This window comes from Dermacentor variabilis, chromosome 1, assembly GCF_050947875.1.
Source record: "Dermacentor variabilis isolate Ectoservices chromosome 1, ASM5094787v1, whole genome shotgun sequence".
NCBI lineage: Eukaryota > Metazoa > Arthropoda > Arachnida > Ixodida > Ixodidae > Dermacentor > Dermacentor variabilis.
The window spans coordinates 252,211,765-252,235,139 of record NC_134568.1 but is presented as its reverse complement, the minus strand read 5'-3'; the positions used below and the strand labels follow the sequence as shown (position 1 = coordinate 252,235,139).

Here is a 23,375-nt window from a genome sequence, read left to right as displayed (position 1 = left end):
TTGACAAAACTCACTGAAAGAAAGAATAAACATTTTAAATTCATTCAGCAACTGTAGTCTTTCCATAATTCTGCAGATGGAAGAATTTTTGTAAAGCTCTTCATTGAACACAATTGGCGCCTGAAAGGCGCCAATTATGTCCTCGCCACTGACCAATTATGACCTCACCGCTGGTCTGCTGTAAACACTGTTTCTGAAATTTTTGCAGTACCACAGGGTGTAGGGGAGCCTTTTGGCATTTAGTGTCTCATAGTGCAAAATTCAGTGTGCCCCCTTTCCCCATTTTATTTGCTTTGGCAATTTTTATGAGCAAGCTTTGCAGAATACCATATCAACGGGAATATGGGTCTGCCTGTAATATAGGTCGACCCCTGACCTTGGTGACATGTATGCTCGCAATGTGCTCTAAAGACTCCTGTATAAAATGAGGGTAGAGTTTAGTTCTCCCCTCTCTCTCTTTATTTTAGGGGTAGATCTCAACATATATTCTGGTTTATACTTCCTCTTGAAGTCTGCTTCTTAAAAGTTGGTGCGGTTTTGGCATTTCTTTCAGGAGCAAATGTTTTCGGAGAAAGAAATGTCACAGGCGCTCAAGTACCAGGAGCTGATGTTTCAAGAGCGCCTGCTTAAAAAAGACCAAGATTGTGTTCGACAGCTGGATTCTGTTCGGCAAGAAATGGAGAGTTACCGTGGCAAGCTTGGCGAAAGCCAAAAGCTTTGCCAGATGCAAGAAAGAGCTCTGCAGTGCCTTCAAAAGTGAGGCTTTCCAATTTGTCTTTTGCTTTAACCCATGTGCACATTTGTGCATGCGACGCTAGTACATGAAAATGAAAAGCACTGATTAAAACTATGACATTTAATATATGTCTCATACATATTGTAGCACGTCTGATTGAACCTGTACTGCAAGTTTGAATAAGTGTACGGTGTTTCAGTAAAATGAGTTGGAAGTTACATGGCTGGATGTTTGCCCTTGCAATGTCAGCTTGTCTTCATGTGGCGGGTTTACTTCTTCCATTGGTTTCGCAATGTTCTGCCTCAGGCCTATATTTAATGTGTTTGGATAGGTGTTTTCTAATTATGCTAGACATGAAATGGTTGATACTCTCTTATCTGACGTTCTTATGGAGTTCTCACATTGAGTCCACTCTCTGTAAACTTGAGGAACTCCCTAAACTGGAATTTTTTAATTTGTTCTGCAGCTGTAGTGTTCATGATTCTCAAGGCAGAAGAAAGGCAAGGAAGCCAAATGGAGAGAATTGGCACCTGAAGCGGCTAACCTGGGTCCAGTAATGCTGGCGCAGTAATTTGAATTTCTTGGGCTTGGAAAGAACGACCAAATTACTATGCAGTAAAACCTCGTTATAATGAAGCTGAAGAGGGCTCATAATTACTTCGTTATAACCATTAGTTCGTTATGCCCACTATCCATTTCTATCCATAATTCGCAAGCAAGAGAGGACATACTCACCAGCAAATCTCACACCAGCCCGCCATGCTAAAAATAAAATGGCTGTCGCATGGAAAAATGAGCGAAAAAAAGGCAGCAAGGAAATGCTACTTTATTCACACCAAATGGCTCATCACTAATCGATCAACAGCACAACAGTTGGCGGCTGACTTCGTAGAAAAAAAGTCCTTGATAGATTTTTGCCACGTCTTCGTCAGGTGAGTGATGGCTTCTTGAGCTGCAGCCGCTATTTCGAGTCCGTTCTTGCCATCATCGTGAGCGCCAAAGAAGCAGGGCAGCAGGTCTGCCGCATCCAGCGCTTGTGCGGGTGTCTGTACGTCAGGTTCACCAATATTAGGCTCCAGGCTGTCGTCTACACTAGTCACTGTCGTCATTAGGCACTCCCGTCACCGCGCGCACAATTTCCGCATTCGTTAGCTCTTCCGTCGTCAACGCGTCAGCATCGGAGCTGACTTACGTACAGAAGGTGTCACAGTTCGACGCAATGCCGACGTCTAAGAGAGGAAAGCGTCCCACGACGCTAGGGCTTAGTCGCCTGTGGCACCCTCATTGGCAGCAGCACTGAGATATTCGCTGTAACCGCCGCTGCTGATGCCGAATGAGGCATGCCGGAAGCAAATGGCGATCGTGCTTGCTGGCACAGCCATCCAAGCAGCCTGTAGCATCTGGATTGCCATGTACAAGTTGATCGTGGACTCTCGCTTCATGCTCATATTGAGCAGAATCTGGTCAATCACACGCTTGCGATAGGCCCACTAAGTTCATGATAACTCCTTCTTGGTTGAAGGGTTGCACAACTGCAGTGCATTTTGGTGGCAAGAAGCATAGCTCGATGTTTTTGAGCACAGTGGCAGTGTGGTGGGCCGCGCAGTTTTCCAGTACGAGGCATATCTTCCGGTTTAGATTGCCCAGCCGCTAGTCCCACTCCTGCAGCCATTGTGCGAAAATTTATCTCGTCATCCAAGCCTTACGGTTGGACTTGAAGCTTTCGTTTGCCTTTGAAGCATCATGGTGATGCACTTTTGCAGACTACGACGGCTCGCACCTTTTCCAACCCATCCATGTTGTCACAAATCAACACTGTTCTACTTACCGCCCCCTGGCAGTGTTCACCTTTGAGGGCCAAGGTTTTTTGCGGCAGCATCTGATAGAATAGGGCTGTCTCATCTGCGTTGAACAAATCCTTGGCAGTGTATTTTTCTAGCAGCTGTCCAACGTTTGTCTCCACCCGCACCACTACAGCTTCGCAGTTGACAAACTGCACTTCAACGCTGACAGCCCTGCCGACGATGTTTAGGCGCTCCTTGTAACACTGCAGCCAGCTGACACTTGCCGCTATTGCAACTCGGGGTCACGGTCGAGAGAAGCACTCTTGGAGCCGACGAGGAGGAGACGAAAAGCTTTATATAGTATGTACAATATAGCAGGTAATAGCTGGTAATAGCATAAAGTAGCGGAGCCGAAGAGCACACCAGACCGACGGGCCGGCTGGTGGCGACTCTTTTCTAACAATCGCCTGGCTCTGCCTTAAATCCCTTCGGGCGTCCCATCGTCGGCAGGAACGAGGCAGGACCAGTGCTGACGTCAACCGTGTCGCTTTCCTCTTTGGTCAAAGGAGAAGTTCAAGCTGCATAAAACCTGTCTCCATGGCAGGGGTCAGCAGTTCTGTGGAATTCTGAAAGCTGCCAGTGGATTTGTCATGATGCTCTGTGCCCCTGGACTAATCGGTTAGACCCAAGGAAAGGGTTCGGCAGTTTCCTGCAACTTTGCCGGTTGTCACCAAGGGCAAGCACGTCCGAAGAACCAGGTGGAAAGGGAGGAGCGCCCGTTGCCTTGATGTAGGTGCCGCAGTGTGGCACAGCTCCACAAAATCGTCATGCCCCATGATGCACGCGAAGTCCCTCGCCTTGCAATGCAACACCACTCACAGGAGGGCCGCTTGCTCTTGCGTCCAAAAACCACTTGAAGCCCGCCTTCTCTACAGTTTCGAAAGCAGGGGCCTGCAGCTTCTTTCTGTTGCCTTTTTTACGCCACGTGCGACAGCACTGGTGACAGTTTCTTTGCTGCTCAAAATCGTTCACAGCTTGCTTAATGCTATGCTGGAATCTTCGGCCACTTTTTTCTTCTTCACGCCAGACTCGACGTCTTTCAGCATAGCCACCTTGTGCTCAATTGATATTGTTTTGTGCTTCTGTTTGCCCTCATCCATCTCCTTTCTGGCGGCGGGAATTTGCACAAATGAACTGATAGAAACACTGATATTGTTGATGCGCACAGAAGCAATGACAAGCAACAACAAACGGAAGAGAAGCAACACAGCAGAAGAGCAGGCGGGACCACCAGTTCCACGGGAAAGGGGAGGCCGGGAGACGCACACTGGAGACGCGAACGTTGCACGCTATAAGACATTGACCTGACCAGTACCAAAATGGTCAGTAAATGCTCGTTGTGGGAAAAAAAATCGCCGATGATTACATTACTTCCTAATACGAAATTTGAGCACAGCTCTTCAGCTGCTTCAGCTTTTCTATATACTGAGGCAAACAATTCGAGCAAGACATGTATGTACAGTTACAACTTTTTATTCTTCACTTCAAGAAACACTCCACTCTCAGTTCTTGGATTGTCATGAAGGTAGCTTTGTGGTCGGAGAAATAGATGGATATATGCTAGACTTGCTGCACCAATGCCTGGTTCGGCGCAGTGCACCTCTGGATTCTGGTGGCGAAGGCGCTGGGCCTCTGCTCGGCTAGCTCATTTAGCAGCAGCGGCAGGCGAACTTCCTTCAGTTGCCTCACTTATGGCTCAGAAAGAACTGGCTGAGAATAAACTACTCATAGAGGCAGACGAATTATATTATAAACCGTCTGTGAGCCTCGGACAATCCGTCTGGTGCGGAACATTTTGCACCAGCCACCGCAAACGGAGCAAAGCTTGGCGCAGCTTCGTCGCTTATCGGGAGGTTGTGGGAGGCAGCGTGTAGGCGCCTAGGAACGTTGTGCAGCAAAGAGATGGCAGCGACTAACTGACGTTGCTAGCGAGTCAACTGAAGGTGGCTTTGCGTTTCGGCTTCGGAAGCGCGTAACGTGATCTGCTGAAACCGAGCCAGCCGCTTCGGCAACCGGAGAACACCACGTGCGTTTGCTCTACGGAGGAGGTGGGGGGAAACGGTGCACTCAGTGGCGAACAACAGCGGCGAACAACAGCGGCTCTGCATTTTGGTTTAGTCAGCAGCACATCGAGATCAGCCACCACTGAGCTGGCGCTCTGCTTGCTGCCGCACACGGGTGGTATTGGAAGAGGAATGAAGAGAGCAAGGCTCGCGCCGTGCGCGAGAGATAGCGCCAGGAGCACGTGCAGCTAGAGCAGCACACTGGCCCCTGCTACGGAGCTGGTTATGGCGAGACACGACGGCGCCGCGAAACACAGGAATGGGCACCAAAGAGCTGCGCTCTAAAAAAAAGTTTGTTATACCCATTGCGAGGAAATTTTAACTTCGTTAAAACAGGGTTTTCAGTACATGGGCATCTATTGAAAGTTCAAGGGGAATCACAATTGTTATGTTATATCCAGTCGTTCGTTATATCCCGTTTCGTTTTAAAGAGGTTTCACTGTATACCGCATTTACACGATTGTAAGTCGACCACTTTTTAAAATCTGGAAATCTGAAGTGGGGAGGGGGGTCAACTTACAATCGAAAGCAAAACATGGCACCGCCAAAAAAGGCGAGACGAACGGGAGCTACAACGTAGTTACAATTTTGTTTGCTCTATGGCTTTACCCGTAGCTTTTCGGTATCCCGCATGTTTGTTCGCTTTTCGGAAGGATTTTTCGACATTTTTGAGAGTTTTATAGTGCACACAACACTCATAGGGTGGTGTCGATAGTTGATGAAAGCGCCGCTGTTCCATTCGTGGTGGCACCCTCAGAACGGCTGCGCTTGCGGGGAGTATTGGTAGTTCATGGAAGAGCAGACACTGCTTGCGGGTTTCTCTTTCCCTGTTGCACTTAGCTTTCTCTATAGTTTGACAAGGGCATTGGTTTGACGCATTCCACTTCACTGTCTGCTACGTGCTACTTCTATGCTTCCTCAGTCATCATGAGTGCCCCAGGCCTACTAATCATTCAGCGCTCGTTCACAGCAGCGTTCAAGAGGGCTGCCATCCTTTACGCCGAAGAAACAAATCACTGCGCAGCAGGCCACAAGTTCGATGTTTCTGAATGGGTAGTGCGAGAGTGGCGACTGCAGCGAAGCGAAATTTTTACCTGTGATGGCAAGTGATGAATTTCCCACGTGCCGAAGTCTGGATGCTTTCCAGAGCTGTAAGCTAGGCTTGCAGCATACGTAGCTGAAATGCGTGATCGGTCCTGAAATGCGTGACTGAAGTGCAACATGGTCGTGAAACAAGCCCGGATCTTCGCCTTTTAAGGACCTGCTCTGCCATGAGTACGAGTGGCTGGTGGCAGAAGACCACGACCTTACGCCAACCGGACCTGTCATAAGAGCCTCCCTGATGGCTACATGTGGTTCGGTGCATTCAGCGTGAGCTGCTGTTCCACAAGATGTCGTGGTGCGGTCGTTTGCCAAATGTGAAATTTCGCTGGGCGACGATGCGCTGTGGGACCATAGCAATGATGACAATGGCAGCACTAGTGAAGACGAGTAGTCCAGTGACCATGTCAGCTACTAATAAATTTTCGTTATCGAATGCACCCTCGGGTATGCTCTCTCTCTCTCTCTGTCTCTCTCTCTCTCTCTGTCTCTCTCTCTCTCTCTCTTTTTTTTTTTTTTTTTCTTTGTCATGCGATATGGGGCTAACTACAGTGAGTTTTCTTGCACAAGTGCTTAAGGTGGTTGCAAATCGGAGCTTTTCTTTAGTTGTGTTCCGGCATGGATACAGTTTTTATTCGAAAGGAAGCTTTTTTTCTGGCTTGCGTGATGCTCTGGATGTAAAAGTGCTGGAAACGTAGAAGAGAACATTGATATCGGGATTATGCCGCCAGAACCAGCTGAACATATGGATGAGGAGGAAGGTGACAATGACAGCACCGATATGCTTTCACAGTGATTGATATCTGTGGCTGGTGCAGGTTAGCAAACCCTGCAATGTTCTGCTGAAATGGTTTCATTGCAATAGCATTGAGGGCACCTTAGCCACAATCGCGATGCTGGCGTTGCTCTTGCCGTGCTCGATGGGTGTCACTACATGCATGTTTGGACGCTTGTGGCGGACGGTCAGTCACTACCCCAAAAAGTTGGAAAGCAAGTGTGATGCCGATTTTGTCGCACCCGGGCATCATGGAGAGGTAAAAGTGCACGGCCACATTGCGCTTTGAAAAATGGGGCTTCAAAAAAATTTCATACAAGGAGGTAGGAGCGCAATGACAAGTGCCTTGGCCATTGAAATCCCATGTACCCAGTGTACTTTATTTAGTACACCATTGTAACTTTAAGAAGCAATAAATACTTCGATAATTTTTTGAAGATGTGGTATTTGTGTTATTCTGTCGCTATTTACAAAATTTGATGAAAATCGCGCGGGAATATTTATCCTGGGTCATAATGGATTAAACCTGACTACGTTGTTGCTCCAAACAGAAATTGCTAAGCATAGGGTAAAAAATTTATAAACATTTCTGTTGAATTCATCTCGTGATCTTTTCAAAAGTTGTGCATTTCAAAAATGATAGACAAGACTAAGGACAGCACATTGTGGGAGGAACAAAGTGTCAAGCACTTGTGTGATGTTGACGTGGATGACAGCGGTAAGTAAGGTCATTAGTATTTGATGTGCTATGTACAGCCATTGAAAACATTTGATTACTTTTGCAGGTGAAAATATGATTCTTCATCTTCCTACATGGTGTAGCATGTTTACTTGGAGAAGCAAGATTTTCAGCCCTGCTAAATATTTGCCATCATTTTTCACACCTTATGATTATGAACTTAGTTGTAGCTATGACTGTTATGGGCTGTTAAGACGGGGTTTTTGTGGGAAATGTACATGAGGCTTGTGTGTTACTTGGCAGGGATAACGAAAACATGCTGGCAACCCTGCAGTCCTTCACCAAGGATATTCAGAAAGAGCGTGCTGAGCAAGAAGACTGCATGCAGAAGGTTGTCAAGGATCGCGACCAGGTATGTTTCTGTGCTCGCGGCGGGTTAAAAAAAGGGGGGGGGGAGGCTTTGAACTGAAAGCCGAAGCAAAACTGCAAAGGAAGGACCACAGTAACAAAGAGAAAGGCTAGTAACGTTAGCCACAAAAGACTAATTCTGGGTGTTTTGAAACCACTTGCACTTCTCTCACAATGCAATTTTAGGACACTTTTGCACCTTTTCCTAAACACATGGTCGGTTTATGTGAACTAAATTTTTTGAACATTTGAGTTGGTGGCCTAGTACAACGTTGGAACTAGAATTATCTGCACGTTAATGGGAGTTCAGTGAACAAAAAAAAAAAAAGTCATAGTGGCAGTTGCACCGTGTAAGAAAAATTTTTGCTGAAATTTTTTTTTCGTCTTGACGTATTCTAGTTCCATGTGTGTAGCTTACCGTTATACTTTTTACAAAATTTAAAAGCTCTGCAACTGAGTTTTCTGAAAAATGAAACAAACTGAAATATGGTTTCCTGAAGATTTTGAGGTTATGAACAGAACTATTACCATATTTACTTGCATAATGATCACACTCACATTATGATCGCACCCCTAAATTTTGTCGACAAAATTCAATTTTTTTTCTTTCCCATGTAATGATCGCAGCCCGAACTTGCCGCAGCGGTATGTTGTGTGCCAAGTCTAGCTAATGATGATTGTGCTAACCATCTGTTGAATGCTGTCGAATGCTACGCGAATGACTTCAAGACACACCAAGCGGTCTCCATGCACCAAACATTCTTAAGCAGATGCCCATTTCATTCCTTTCACTTTCTGCACTTCCATGGAAAAAAAAGCTACTACCAAAGTTGCACTCGTGGGCATGCAACAAATTGCAAGCAGAACGATAGTAGCTACGTTTACACTGATACATCGGAAGTGTGCCCTATTCATATGCCGACGCTTGTAACACAGCTAAGATATTCGCCCACCCTTAGCGGAAATGTGCCGTATTAGGATAGTAGTGAAGACAAATGCCGGAGTTTTTGCATCGCGCTCGCCAGGTGTTTTTATGTCACTGGCAGCTAAGCACGCCCATCTGTTTCTGTCCCCTCAAAGTGGACATGGCTATGTTATTGCTGCAGAATTGTCGATATTAACGATATTACTCATTACTGATACGGAAGAAACTGTTTCAAGGCACGTAATGTACTCACAAGAAGGAAAAACATTGCGTTCGGTGTGTTCGGCTTGCTCCGCTGGCCGCCATTTTTGTTTTGGTGTCCCGCATACAGCAGCAGGCACCTGTTCGTTGACCTGTTGTCATCCCGCTGCAAATTCCAGATGAAAAAAAAAATTTTTTCTTTTCGCGGAAAATTAACTCTCATAAGGATCACACCCCTGAATTTGCGTCAATATTTCTGACAAAAAAGTGACATCTATATATGAGCAAATACGGTATACCGTATGATAATGTTAAAAAGCACAACCATGTTCATGACTCTTCTGATTGCAATTGTTCCATGCCACCTTTCAATGTCTCCTGCCACCTTAATGCATCAAATACAATAGTGTTTAAATTAATTTTGCTATTAACGACGACAGTGGCGGCTTCGTATGGTGCGGTGGAACATGGCCGCGCTGATGTTATCTTGGCAGCAATCTGTGGTGAGTGCAGAGTCTAGGTGCGCTCAGGACTGATGGCTTCGTGTGCGCTGTGTTCTTGCCGCTTAGTTTACGTTGAAGCGAGAGACAGCCCAAAAGGCAATTTGCTTGCTGCTGCTGCCACTCTTCCTCATGCCAGCGTTTTGGTGGCGCCTGTCTGTGGTCATTGAACAAGATGTGTTCATGTTAGCCTGTGTATACGTGACAGCATGCTTGTTAATAGTTAAGGGAATGTTTACAAATTTATATGGCTGATAAAACTACTATCCTTACTTCGTATAGCTGTCTAATAATTTGCTATCACACTCAATGCTGCAACTTCTTCTTAGTCTCTCCAAACACATGATACAAGTAAAATTAATTATTGCTCCTCGCTTACGAAAATGTACGTGAGCAAATAATTATGAATTGTTTCTCTTGAATATTGTTGAAGCCTTTCCCTACCATGAAAAAAGAAAATTATACCAAACTTACTGGAATTTTTTTTTTTTTTGCTCAGTTTGTAGAGCTTAATAATAATATGGCACCATTACTTCAATTCAGTGGGGTTCCTTTATTTCACAAATTGTGTAAAAAGATACGTTGAAAGCTTTGCTGCATGGCCCTGGTGTCTTGCAAAAAGTGTGTTGCAGAGCTCGATACACTATGAAAAAGAGAATATGAAGAAAAAATGCTGCTATAACATGCACATGAATAGTGACTTCTTCTATGCAACTCGTCAGCCAGTTAGTAGGCCGTCTTCATATGGTAGACTTATATGCAGCCGCAAGATCCTCTGGGCCATCCATAGAATAGTCATCAGACTCCTCAGATGAGAACACATCACTTTTCATTTTGGAGCAAAACTCTACAGTGCTGTGGTCTAATGACAAGTTGTCTAAATACTTTCTTTTACGTGCGCTTTCATTGCCTCGCTTCAAGGAGGCAACCATACTTTATGCGAGGATGTCGGAGGCTGCAATACAGTCGCCGACCATTGATTCGGACCTCACGAGAACTGCGGAAATGTCCGAATAAACAGGTGTCCGAAAAAGCAGATTAAGAAAAAAAAAGAAATCCTTTATTTCCACACACTTATTCGGGCTCGGCAGTAGGCTTGAAGAAATTGTGAATGCGCCGTTGCACGCTGTTCCGTTTACACACAATCAGATAAGCCTGAATCTCGGAGAGGGTCGTACAGTTGCTATAGGCGGCTGAAAGCACAGTCACTGCTTGTACACGCTCCACATACGGCGGCAGCGTAGCACATGGTGCCTCATCTTTCGACTCGGAGTCATCGTCCGGCGGCGCAGCAGAAACCTGATGAATAAGCTTGCCATCGTCGAGTTCTGCGCATGTCAGTACAGCAGTGCCAGCACCTGTGAAACCGTCAAATGAGACGGTGTCCGGAATCGCAATGCAACCACTGCGCAGGTCTCGGCAAAACATTTTTGGCGTCAGGAGGGAGCAAATCGAAAGGCGACAAGTCGTAGGCCTCCCGGCTCTCGCTTGCCGGCATTTCCCAGCGCAGTCTGCGCGAGCACTGTCAGCGCCATTAGACACTTGACGCGATCTTTCCATATGCCGTGTTGGATCACTGCAACCTCGACACAGCACACAAAGCAAACATCACCATGCTGTCACGCCGGCACCAGTCGCACAAACGAAAAACGTAGCCTACTCACAGCGTCGTGCACGAAGGAAAAAACAAATAGGCTGCTGGATTGTCTTGGCATGGCTTACTAAGCTGAGACCGGAACTGCTGTAGCCACGAACCATGCTGAAACGCTGATGATGAGCAGGGATTTGCAGTAGTGCCACTTCATGGGACAGCAAGGAGGCTCCGTTCAAAACAAAAATGGTGTTTAAGTCGAGCCATACAAGTCGAGCCATACAAAAATGACGGTTAAGTCGAGCCATACACCGGTCAGAGTCGGTGCATGGTGCTCTCGATCGAGTTGGCTCAAGGAGTGTCCGAAAAATCGGACGAGAGGTTGCAAGGTGTCCGAACTTTCGGCAGTTATGCATTATGGTCTATGGGGAGAATGGCAGTGCCGCGATGCAGACCGAATAATCGAGCATGTCCGAATTTTTGGAGTCCGAAAGATCAATCGGCGACTGTATAATGAAAGGCGAGACACAAATGCCACAACATAGACAAATGGGGCCATCTAGTGTCAGGAATCGCAACTAGATGCAATAGAATGAGTAATCATAGGTTCACTGTGTGACAAATTTTTGTTTATGGCGACTATAGTCATTCGTTATATTGGTACAAAATTTCATGGCTGTACTAGTCATCGGTTGGTAAAGGGTTAATAGCAAAAAAATTTTCCTAGTAAGCAACCAAACCTGAGCAAAGCATTGAGCATAATTGAACTTGACAGAGCTATTACATGCTTGAAGTTCATTGTTTGGAGTTACTGGCGAGTTGATATCCCATCTCTTTGTGGTGATAGCACCTATGCCATGCTTCATGTGTCCACGTTATCCGGCGCTGTAGCCCCGATTTTGGAAACAGTCTGTAAGTGACATCACTTGTCACATGAGCTTTCTATACAGTCGAGCCTGCTTATAACGAACCTCAGCGTCATGTGGTGTCTGTTCATTATATCCCGAAGTTCGTTGCAAGTTGATGACCACTTAAAAAGTAGCTAATCAAAACACAAAATTTATTTCTTTGCAAAGAAGTTTGTGATGCTCATCCGTTTCTGCAGTGCAGATTCAATGAGGGCGGTCTCCAGTTTATTTAAAGCAGAAGCGTGCTCTTCGCCGAGGCCCTTGGCATAGACAAGGTGCCCGAGGCTGTCTATGTAGCCCATTGCTTCAGGCACACTTATGGGTGCCTACTTATGGCTCCGAAGTTTTGTCATCGATACCTCCGCGTCGCTCTGCACCCGCACTTTTCAAGCAATGCCCTCGTCCATGCATGGTTCTGCAATATCAGCATCTTCATCAGCAGAAATAAAGTCGTCCCAACCAGTGTTGTAGCCCTCCATGTAGGAGTCGACGATGCGCTGCCAGAAATCACCGCCGAACCGATCATCTTCGGAAGCATCAGGCTCGGTCGGCATCAGGCACTGTGTCAATGAAGCTGGCCTTGCAGAAATGTTTCTGCACGCAAGCAGCCATCACCTCCGCCAAGGCCGCCTTCGCTATCTCAACAGCTGAATACAGTGAAACACTCAAAAGCGGCCAGTTGGCGGCCGGGCGATCAACAGCAATAAGCAAGCGCACCACAATGCGGCGCCTATACGATGCCTTAAATGCACGTATTATATCCAAATCAAGTGGCTGCACTTCAGAAGTGGTATTGGGCGGCAAGAAAAGTAGAGTAACTGCGGTCGCAAAAGTTTGCACGTTGTGTGCTGAGCAGTTGTCGAGCACAAGCAGCATGTGCCTTCTTTGCCTCTGCATGTCGCAGTCAAACTCGCCCAGCCACTCTGCAAATAAATCCACGCTTTAGTATTGTGCCTGTGGTGCACAGGTACACAGTTCCAAATGCAAGACAGCTTCTTTGATTTTCCAATTACAGTGGGCATTCGCTGATCGCACTGAAGTACTGTAACGCACACTTTACTGTGCTTGCCACCAGCTCATGAGTCTGCTTTCATGGCAGCATCTGTCTGTTATACATGTCCTGCTCTGTGTAGCTTGCTGTAATGGCTCGGTTTCTTGCAAGCCAAGTGGCAATGTCTTGGTCACCTACCGAAGCCGCCTCGCTAACAATTGATTTAAAAACAATCACATGCCGCACTTTGAATTGATGTAGCCAGCCATTTCCTGAGCAGAAGTCGAGAAAATTTAGCAGGAACGCATAGTTTTTGGCTTTTCCCAGCATCATTGGTCCACTTATTGAAATGTTGTGAGCCCTTGCTTTGGCAAACCACATAAGCAGCGCGTCCTCTACATCTGCATAGGTGGCGTTCCGCAGGCACTTTCTGTTGAGTCAGCAGCAGAGCTAGTGATCTTTTCCTTGTTCTTTAGAATCTTCGAGATGGTTGATTTAGACACATTGTTCTCCTTCACGAACACAGTTTTCAGCACCTCGAGATACTTTCTTCAAAATTGCTTGCTTCGTTGCGATGTTCAGCGCTTTTCGTTTCGTGACCGTTGCAGGCACGGCATTCCCGTCCGCTATCCTGAATTAAACTTGGGCCCGACTAAAACAAAGCGAGGAAGCATGGAGATGAGTGTGGAGAGGCCTGCCTCGTGGTAATGGCCAAAAACAAAACTGCAGAACTTTAGCCGGCGCCGTAGCACACCCATCAAGACAGCGAGGGAGTTGCAAGAAAGAGTGAGGAGAGGGGAGTGGAGTTGAGAGGACAGGCAGGAGGGTGATCGTGGAAGCCACACACCGACACTCATGGGCAGTGCGTGACAACGGGGAGAGTGTACAGGGGCACGAAACGGATAGTTAGCCTCTGAAGAGGCTTGGGAACAGAGACCGCTTGCACAAAGGGGTTGGAGGTCGTTATTTCGCATTGCGGCGGCGGGTTAACGCCGTCCATTTGCTGTAACCGATCGGCAGGGCTCAAAGACGTTCGTTATACGTGCAACATTATGCCATTGAAATAATGTATATTTTGACGGTCGCACGGCTCTCATTCGTTTTAAGCGAAAGTTCATCTTAAGTGGGGCCGTTATAGGTAAGCTGCTGGCATGAAATAAAGTTTGTTATCAAGCCCACCATCGGAGTCGCTGCCCAGTTCTTTCTTGTGGCTAGTCCGGCTGTGCTCGGCATATTGCCACAGTCAGCTCACCCTCGCACGCTTTTATTCGCACATATGGTGCTTGGTGACAGTGTTATCACCCTTGGACTTCATGCGCAACATCATGGCGATGGCAAAAATGCACCTGGAGAGTCCATATAGTTGCTACCACAATAAAACTTGCAACTTTCTACTAGAATTGTTGCTTGTGAAATGGCGATATAGCAACTGAAATTTTGTCAACTTTCATGTGCCTTATGTTCGCATGAGATTATGGAGGAGCTCTAAAGACTTGACCATTGCTTTGCAGCTTGCAGAAGATCTGCAAAATATGGAAATGACCTTTGCCGACTTCCATCGTCGTTATGAGAAAGCCAAGCAAGTCATCTCTGTTATGAAGGAGGTACTGTTATTCGCCTTCCTTGTAATCTGATTTGTTCAAAGCAGTGTCTTCTTTTATATTAATATTTTGTTAATTAGCAACATGTCATTTATTTTACCTTTTTCTTTTCTTCTGTTGTAAACTTTTAATGGTTACCTTAAGAGAATGCTCAGACAGATTACCAAAGTGATGAAAAATATACAGCTATGGAAATGCTGTACCTATTGTGCTATCTTGTGCCAAATGATCGAAGTGTGCCAACCTGCGCCAAAACACTAATTTTGAATGGAGTTAACAAATTTATCAGGATGTACATGTTCAGTGAAAACCCCACAGTTGTAATCATGCTTTGGTTACCATTTAGCCCTGGAAACCAAGCCTAAGCAATCCATTTCAACGTCAGTGTCTTAGTAGTGTGTTTGGTGGCGCATTGTAAGTTAGCCATATGGAAATCAAATTCATAATGCATTGTATCGCATGAAACAATTGTTTTATATTTTGTGTTTGTGTACTATGCGAGCTAGCTGATTTCAACTGGTGCTCTTATGTGGCAGTCGGGACGGAAAGCCACGCTCTCAGCTGAATGAATGTAGCTCAACAGTTTCATTATGCAATTTAGCACTCGCTTGTACTGGTAAATCAGAGTTGATTAATAGCCAGTGTTCCAAAATACGTGTGCACCACATTTGGCTTCCGGGATGTGGCATGCTGACAAATGACCCGCTTGCTCACTTCGTGAAACAGCTAGGCCACAAATATCCGATAGCAGCCTCAATCAGATTTCAACTCCAGCTACACTATTTTCCACATGACTACACCCACCAAAAAATCTGACTTTTGCCACTGCAGAATGCAAGCTAAGGGTGCAAAATTTCGATTTTAAGCCGGTTTCACATGATGCGATTTTCATAACACCGGAAGTTTGTTTTTGGTCGCATGTGACTGAAATCACAGTTGTCGACACCCTCCCCCCCCCCCCCCTTGTGGCTGCAACCAACCAGTTGGTCGCAGCAATCGTTGCGATTTTTTTGTCGAAATTGCGCCAAGATTTGCGAGAGCTATATTGCAGTTTGTTTTGGGAATTGGCATTCGTCACTCAACACGTTTATAGGCTCTTATTTATCTGTAAAAGTGGGGTCAAGTGGCCTTGAACAGTGAAACTAATTATTGTGCAAGCTTGCTCTGACTTATGTCCAAAATTCTACTCAACTGAGCTTGCTCCCACTCATGTCCACCAAAATTCTACTCAGCCAGGCTCGCACTAACTTTGCTTCACGGGTTGGTCCAAGCCTTAGCGAGTTGACGTCTGAGCGAGTTCACTGAGCTATGTATACATTACATGACATTAATGTTGTGACCTATGTGGTGCATAAACGAACTTTGCATAGGAGTCCGTGTTACATCGGATGAAAATAAAGGCAATTGTACACCTTAAAACTTATTGTGCGCAAACAAACAGGGACGAAGAACAGAAGAAACACAAGGACGAGCGCTTTCTAACAACTGGTTTTATTTTTGAAGAACCACCTGCTTAAGTACACACAGATCTGCGCGATCAAGTCAAGAGAGCACAACTACAGTATATATACCACTTGTGATAAAAAAACAAAGACGTGGACCAAAGCCACCCGGTCAATATCAGAACAGCAAGGGGCATGAAACATCCACTTACGATAAAATGCGTTAAAGATGTGATGATAGAAGTGAATTTTCTTTATCCAACAAAGAAACCGATGGATGGCTGATGCATTTTTCTTTTTGTTTTTCAATCCAGTGTGCTTCCACAATTTCCCTCGCGGTTTGATTCCTATTCCTATACAAAATGTTGGTGCTACTAAGACAGGGGGAGCAATCATGTTCTTGGCAATGCATTGCCAAATGCGTGCTAGGGCGACCTTTCAGGCAAGTGTTCCCTTAACCTCGTGTTAATGCATCTCACAGTCTGCCCTACGTACACATGACCACACGTCATAGGGATCTGATAAACAACATTCATCGCACAATCAACAAATTGGTTCTTGCGCGGATGTTTAACACTACATTCTTTTTTTGCATCATCCTTTCTTTCGAACTTATTTTTAACCTTAGAGCACACACTACCTATTTTGTTTTTCGCCGAAAGTACCACTTTTACTGCGTAACTACCAGCCACCTTTTTAAGTCTGTGTGAAAGGCCGTGCACATACGGAATCACTGAAATCTTGGAAGCTACATCCTTCTGCCTTTGATTCTTTTTGCATTGTCCTTTATCCTGTTTAATTTTCTTCATTAGCCTATCGCACGACGCCAGCATCACAGCGAGCGGGTACCCAGCCTTTCTCAACCTATCAACTTGCTCAAAAAATGCACTCTTTACGGTGTGGTGACATGAATTCAACAATGCTGACCGGAAACACGAGATGACTATGCCATTCTTCACAAGCCTGGAATGGTTTGAGGCATAATTCATTAGCGGTTTCCCAGCTCGGGGTGAAAATGACCAACATACATGTTCCGGTAGGAATTCTAACTTGACATCAAGAAATTGTAGCATGTTATCTACCGGTACTTCAGAAGTAAACGTTAAACCCTTGCCCAGAGAATTGAAGGCTTCTACAACCCTATTCCTGAAAGCACCCTTGTCTACATGACAGCCTAAAATCAAGTATTCATCGACATATCTGTATACCTTATTTACTACACCTTCTAAATCTTTGGCCAACTCTGTCTATGCTTCCCCAAAAAATGCTACTTAGGATGGGAGCTACCTTTGACCCAATGCACACACCCTTCGCCTGTATGTACGTTTCACCACAGAATCCTACATGTGTATTCGCTAAATAAAAATGCAGAAGTTCAAGAAAGGATTCAATGGCCATGCCGCACGTGTTGCGGAAAGACACCTCGTCATTCTCATTAGTTGTGCAATCTTTAACACTGCACATTAGGGGCCCATGCGGTAAGTAGTAAAGATCTTGAACATCTATGCTGAATCCCCAGCTGCAGATTGTCTTATCTGATGCCAGAAAATTCACAAGGCCTTCAGAGTTTTTCAATAAGTATGGATTCTGTTCTTCTAAGGAATTCAACATGTCTGTACTTCTAAGGAATTCAACATGTCTGTACTTCTAAGGAATTCAACATGTCTCTTAGTGGTGGTGCTGAGCCTCTGCTCGGGCAGCTCGTTTGGCAGCAGCAGCAGACGAAGCATTTCCAGTGGTTGCGTCGCTCACTGTTAGAAAGAAAATGTGAATACAGGAACACATGACTTGTGCGCAGCGCATTCTCTAGCGGCAGCAGTAGCGCGTGCGCAGTGGGTCCGAAGCCCACACCAGTGCTTCGTTTCCGCGCTTGCCGCATGTCTGGTCGCTGCTGGCACTCTGCTTTCCTTGTCACCCTTTTGCCATACCCTCTTCTCTGCTTTCCCCCTCACACCTCTTTGCTCTCATTGCTTTTTTCATCCCCAGCTGCGCGCCACGTTCACTGTCATCTTTCGCTGTGCTCGTTCGCTCAGTTACATGGGATGCCGACGCTCGCCACAGGAACGGCTGCCTAAGAGTTGCACTTCTAAAATTTTGTATTGTCTGCTTTTATGCCTTTCAAAATATTCAGAGAAGACTTCTATACATAATTACAGCACATGCGGCCATGTTGGACAAATGCGAGTAGTGCTGAGATTGAAGGTCACAACAAAAGTCCATTGTACGTTCAGTGATCGCACAGATCATTTGCGGCTTCCTTCAGGGGCAGACGTGAGCTTTCGGTTTGGTGCAAGGATATGGCTAGGAGCAGGAAATATTTATGTACAATGACAAGCAATATAACACGTCACACATAAAGCACGGGTTTCACGAGGGTCTCTGCGCTGACATGACTTTGTTCGAACTGAATTCCAATTACTGCATATGTGATTAGGATAGCTATATTGGCTTGTTGATAGGTCTGCTTGTAATTGGTTGTCATCATCATCATCAGCCTACCTTATGTCCACTGCAGGACGAAGGCCTCTCCCTGTGATCTCCAATTACCGCTGTCCTGCGCCAACAGATTCCAACTAGCGCCCGCGAATTTCCTAATTTCATCACGCCACCTAATCTTCTGCCGTCCTCGACTGCGTTTCCCTTCTCTTGGTACCCATTCTGTAACCCTAATTGTCCAGCGGTTATCAAACCTGCGCATTATATGACCTGCCCAGCTCCATTTTTTTCTTAGTGTCCATTAGAATATTGGCTGTAGCCGTTCACTCTCTGATCCAAACCGCTCTTTCTGTCCCTTAACGTTATGCCTAGCATTCTTCATTACATCACTCTTTTTGCAGCCCTTAACTTGTTCTCAAGCTTCTTTGTCAGTCTCCAAGTCTCTGCCCCATATGTCAGCTCTGGTAAAATGCACTGATTGTGCACCTTCCTTTTCAAGGATAATGGTAAGCTTACAGTCAGGAGCTGGCAATGTCTGCCCTATGCGATCCAACCCATTTTTATTCTTCTATGAATTTCCTTCTCATGATCAGGCTCATGATCAGGCTGTCCTGAACTCTTGTTCCCTTGCCCAGATATTCTTCATTATCTTTGTCTTCTGCATATTAATCTTCAACGCCACTTTTACACTCTCTCTGAATAGAACGAAGTCATCGGCAAACCGAAGGTTGCGGAGATATTCGTCGTCAATTCTTACTCCTAAGCATTCCCAGTTTAACAGCTTGAATACTTCTTCCAAACACGCATTGAATAGCATTGGAGCGATTGTGTCTCCCTGTCTGACCTCCTTCTGTATACGTATCTTCCTACTTGTGAAGAATAAGGTAGCTGTGGAATCCCTGTACAATCTGTCACAATTGGCTGTAGCGCAGGCAGATCAGACAGCACGCAGCGGTGAACGACCAGCTGCAAAGAGCAGTGTGTGTCCTCCATGTGTCCTTGCACTGAACTTCAGCGACCGCTGTTGCACTCAAAAACAAATTTAATGGAGCATATTTAATTTGTTTAAAGTATTTAAAAATGGTTGTCACTTAGTTCTTCGTTGTGTGCGAATATGTTTAATTAGCTAAGTTCATAAACTCACCTAATCGATAAGTCAGTGAAAAAGTTGTGGAGGACATTGAGCAATGACCAAAGACTGGATTTAACCCCACAAAGCCCAACTTATCATTTTTCGTAGGCTGAGTTTCATGGCTATAGACTGATGGAAGTGCTGAAAACCCAATGTTAAAGCCAATATGTACTAGCTTTTTTTTTTTTTGTATGCTGGAGGGAGTTTTCAGTTGTGGATCGTTCATGAAAATATTTCCTAATTAGATTTCGATCGATTATTTACCTGTTTTCTTCATATACATATACTATCCGTGACCAGAAATAAATGGTAACAAGTTATTTTAATTTGCTTTGATGTGAAATGGTGTTCGGGCTTTGTGGGGTTAAAGCAACCTAGGGTTCATGTGGACCTTTTTTCTAATGAAAATGAAACGCAATATTTAAAAATTTATATATGCTGTGAATCTAACAATGGTTCGACGTGCCAGATTGCATAAAATCTTATGGGGTCTCAAACATGCTCTTGGGCATTTATTGCACCTTTGATACACCAATGCCAGCTGGTCGTATCACAACCAACAGGATATTTAGTGAATATGTTTGGCCTCATGTTGGACACCAACACCTAATGCTTCGCATGTACAGTCATTCATACGGAGGCGCATTCTAACAAATCAAGTTCGTCCATCCCGGTGCCTTGCTCCAAAGCCTCGGCAAACGGTCAGACAGGAAGTGTGTAGATAGGCACTTCAAGTTCGCCCGCTCTGCTGACCCAAAGTCCAAGGAGGAACAGCGTACTTCAATGTGTGCCAGAGTAACCTTGCTGTTGGATGGCGTTAGCAGCGCAACACCTTCGCCATCTTTCGTACTAATTTGCAACTACACCGACCACCGGCGGTGTCCAGCTACGCAGGCTAGCCGGATAACAGGAGATGCAAGAGCCATGCGGGGAAAACATCGGAGACACGCGAGAATCGAGCATCTCCGCAATCTTTACGGAAACCTCGTCAAATTTGGGAGCTCTGAATGAGTGGCTGCGCTCTTGACGCATCAGCAGCTTTTTGCATGCATATTCAGTCCTTATCTAATGCAAAATAGAGCAATCTTGTAATGGTTTGCTTTCATAACCATTACAAGACCACGCCCTGGTTCACACATTTGTAATGTACACAATGCACTAGACAACTTATGCGTCTAAGACTGCTGATAATATTGGTACGGGGACGCATTGTCACTTGAAATCTTTTTGTTCACTTTTTTTTTTCCAGAAAAGGACCCCATAATACCTATCGGTTGCTTTATGCACTCATGTTTGTCATTTCTCGGCGTACTCCACAACCTTTTCATTGGCACTTTATCAAATATGTGATAGATGTTAGATAATTAAACTTAATGAGTTGCTTGTGCACAATGAAAAGAAAAACATGATAGCATTAACAAAAGACTATCAACATACAGTGTGCGCAGCTCTCGCAGAGCCCTCAGTTATATTTTTCTTGGCCATATCTATTTGGGTACATCCATTGTGTAACTTAATCATGCTTTCTGAGAAACTCTTAGGGGATTCTTTTGTAGCTTCATGGCTACAATCGTGTGGATGGGAATTTTTTCCTCATGAACCTTCCTCCACTTTGCTTCCTTCTGCAGAACTGATTTTCTGTACCTTAACAGTATTTTGCAAAGTCAAAGAACGTCTGTTCTTTATATGCCTCTACTTCACTCATGTTGGGCTTTGCAATGCTGCTCCAAAATGCATTTCTACTGCTGCATAATAAACAATTCATGCTCCAAACCTTCTCTAAATTGCCAAATTTGCTGCTTTGGGAGCTGTTCCAAGACTTGCTTCGCCGCTTCCATCCCCGAATAGGTCACATTTACCTAGATAATTTCTCCTTGGGAAGTTGACAACTGTTGTGGGGTCGTTGGCATGGATTATTTTCTATCGTCCAGCAAACAAACTGCCTAGGAGAGGCCCCTAATGTGGGTTTCATGTGTGTAGTACTTTCATTGCACAGGAATAGTGTGTGGCAGTACAATGTGGGCTCTATGAAAGCTTTGCTGACTGAAGCTTACTGTCATCCTGGTGCTTCATTCTCAAGTAATTTTTGTATGTGCATTTGTAAGCTGCTGCATAGGGATTCTCAGTTAACCATGCTGTTCTGTAGAGGGTTGCTTATGGAACTCATTTGGGCAAGGAAACCACTGTGGATGTCATCATTTGCATTACCATACCCGCCGTGGTTGCTCAGTGGCTATGGTGTTGGGCTGCTGAGCACGAGGTCGCGGGATCGAATCCCGGCCACGGCGGCCGCATTTCGATGGGGGCGAAATGCGAAAACACCCGTGTGCTTAGATTTAGGTGCACGTTAAAGAACCCCAGGTGGTCAAAATTTCCGGAGTCCTCCACTACGACGTGCCTCATAATCAGAAAGTGGTTTTGGCACGTAAAACCCCAAATATTATTATTTGCATTACCATGTGCTACAAATTGTCATAGTGGGGGCTTGTCTGTTGGACACAAACCTATTTCCTTTACTTACTGGGAGGCTAGGTAAGGTTGGGGATAACATTTTAGAGACTGATCAGCTGCATGTATGAATTCATGCTCTGTCAACACCTACAGAAATGTTTCCAGTTTCTTTGTGTGAGCAAACTTTGTGTTCACATGCACTGACCTTCCCTGTGAAGCTGCTTGTGCAGAGTGAAAAGGGAAATCTATGAAATCAAGTGTATTGTAGTGGCATGCATACTTATAAAACCATTGATCAAGCAATGTGAAGAATAAGTGCAATTTCCCAATTGTCCTTTTGTATTTTATCACCTTTGTACATCATATGTACAGAACACTGCTCAGCTGACCAGCCTTGGATGAGTGTGTGCACAAGTATTTTTTGCAGCTAAGCATGGCTGTGTCTTTTCTTTGGAGGCTAAGCCTGTGTGGAGGTGCTCAAACTTGTTGTGGCATTGTATATGGCGAGAGGTATTAAGCAGGCAGTGCCGAATATGCCCAGACTAAAACTGTGTTGAGCATTGGTCTCGTTTAATTAGGCCTTGGCCAGTGTGCAGGGTCAGCCTACGGCTTAAACCCATCATTGCACATGGCCACAGAAGACTTTCCTTATGAACCTGAAGAGACTGTGAATAGCTATTTTGCCAGAAGTTTTAACAGAGCTTAACAAAAATGATTGGGAACTAAACAGTCTATATTGAAAGGAGTCTACTGTAAGGAAACATAAATTCTTAAATTGTTTACTGCACTTGTACGATGCTTCCAGTTCAGATTAGTTGTGCACTGCTTGTTCTTGTGGGTGATGCTAATTCGGTTTGTATCTATTTTGTGTGCAGAATGAAGCTCTCCTAAAACAGCAGTTAACTGAGGCAAATGAGGCCCTGGAGAAGAACTGCCACATGGTTCACATGATCAAAACCAAAACAGAGGAAAGCATCGAAGGGTGGGTACTTCCTTGTAGATGCTGTAATAAATTGTATAGCCTTCCGTAGCTGGCTGCAACAGCGGCAATATTCCAATGGGGGCAGAATGCAAAAACGTTCGTGTAGCTGCTTTGGGTTCACATCAAAGAACTTCACGTGATAAAAATTAATCTGCAGCCCTTCACTGCAGCATTAGACAGGTTTAGAATAGCGTTTGTCATCTTACATACGTTAAGCGTAAGCACCTTTGCGAGACGTTAATGTGCATGTCCTGTCAGGTCTTTTAGTTTACCTTACGGAAACGCAAATGTAAAGAAAACGTTTTAAAACAGGGCGCCGTCTGGTGCCTTGTGCCAAACGTATCCAAGCCAAGACTGTCCATTAGCAACCATCCTGCTGTTGCTATGTGGACGCGTCTCGTTATGCGTACAGGTGTTCGAATCACCGAACGATCTTAGAAAATGGACCTGCTATGCGTTCATACATAACCTTTCAGGTGAGTTTAGCGAAAGAGAAAGCTCATTACAATAGTTACTGGCGATCAACGCAAGTGAGAGCGTAGCCATCAAGAGAATTCACGCTGAAGCGGGAGGCATGGGTGCCCCCATGTTCGACAATGCTATTTCTTA

The 23,375-nt window shown here is 45.2% G+C and overlaps 1 protein-coding gene across 2 annotated transcripts in view; it reads left to right on the top strand.

The window, feature by feature from the left end:
* Positions 1-23,375, top strand: part of LOC142560837 (uncharacterized) — a 97,274-nt gene that overhangs the window by 63,099 nt on the left and 10,800 nt on the right. For both annotated transcript variants that reach the window (XM_075673216.1, XM_075673226.1), the window contains 4 exons: positions 554-756; positions 7,502-7,610; positions 14,234-14,326; positions 22,660-22,766. In XM_075673216.1, coding sequence (XP_075529331.1) covers positions 554-756; positions 7,502-7,610; positions 14,234-14,326; positions 22,660-22,766 — 512 coding nt within the window. The remainder of the gene's footprint in view (positions 1-553; positions 757-7,501; positions 7,611-14,233; positions 14,327-22,659; positions 22,767-23,375) is intronic.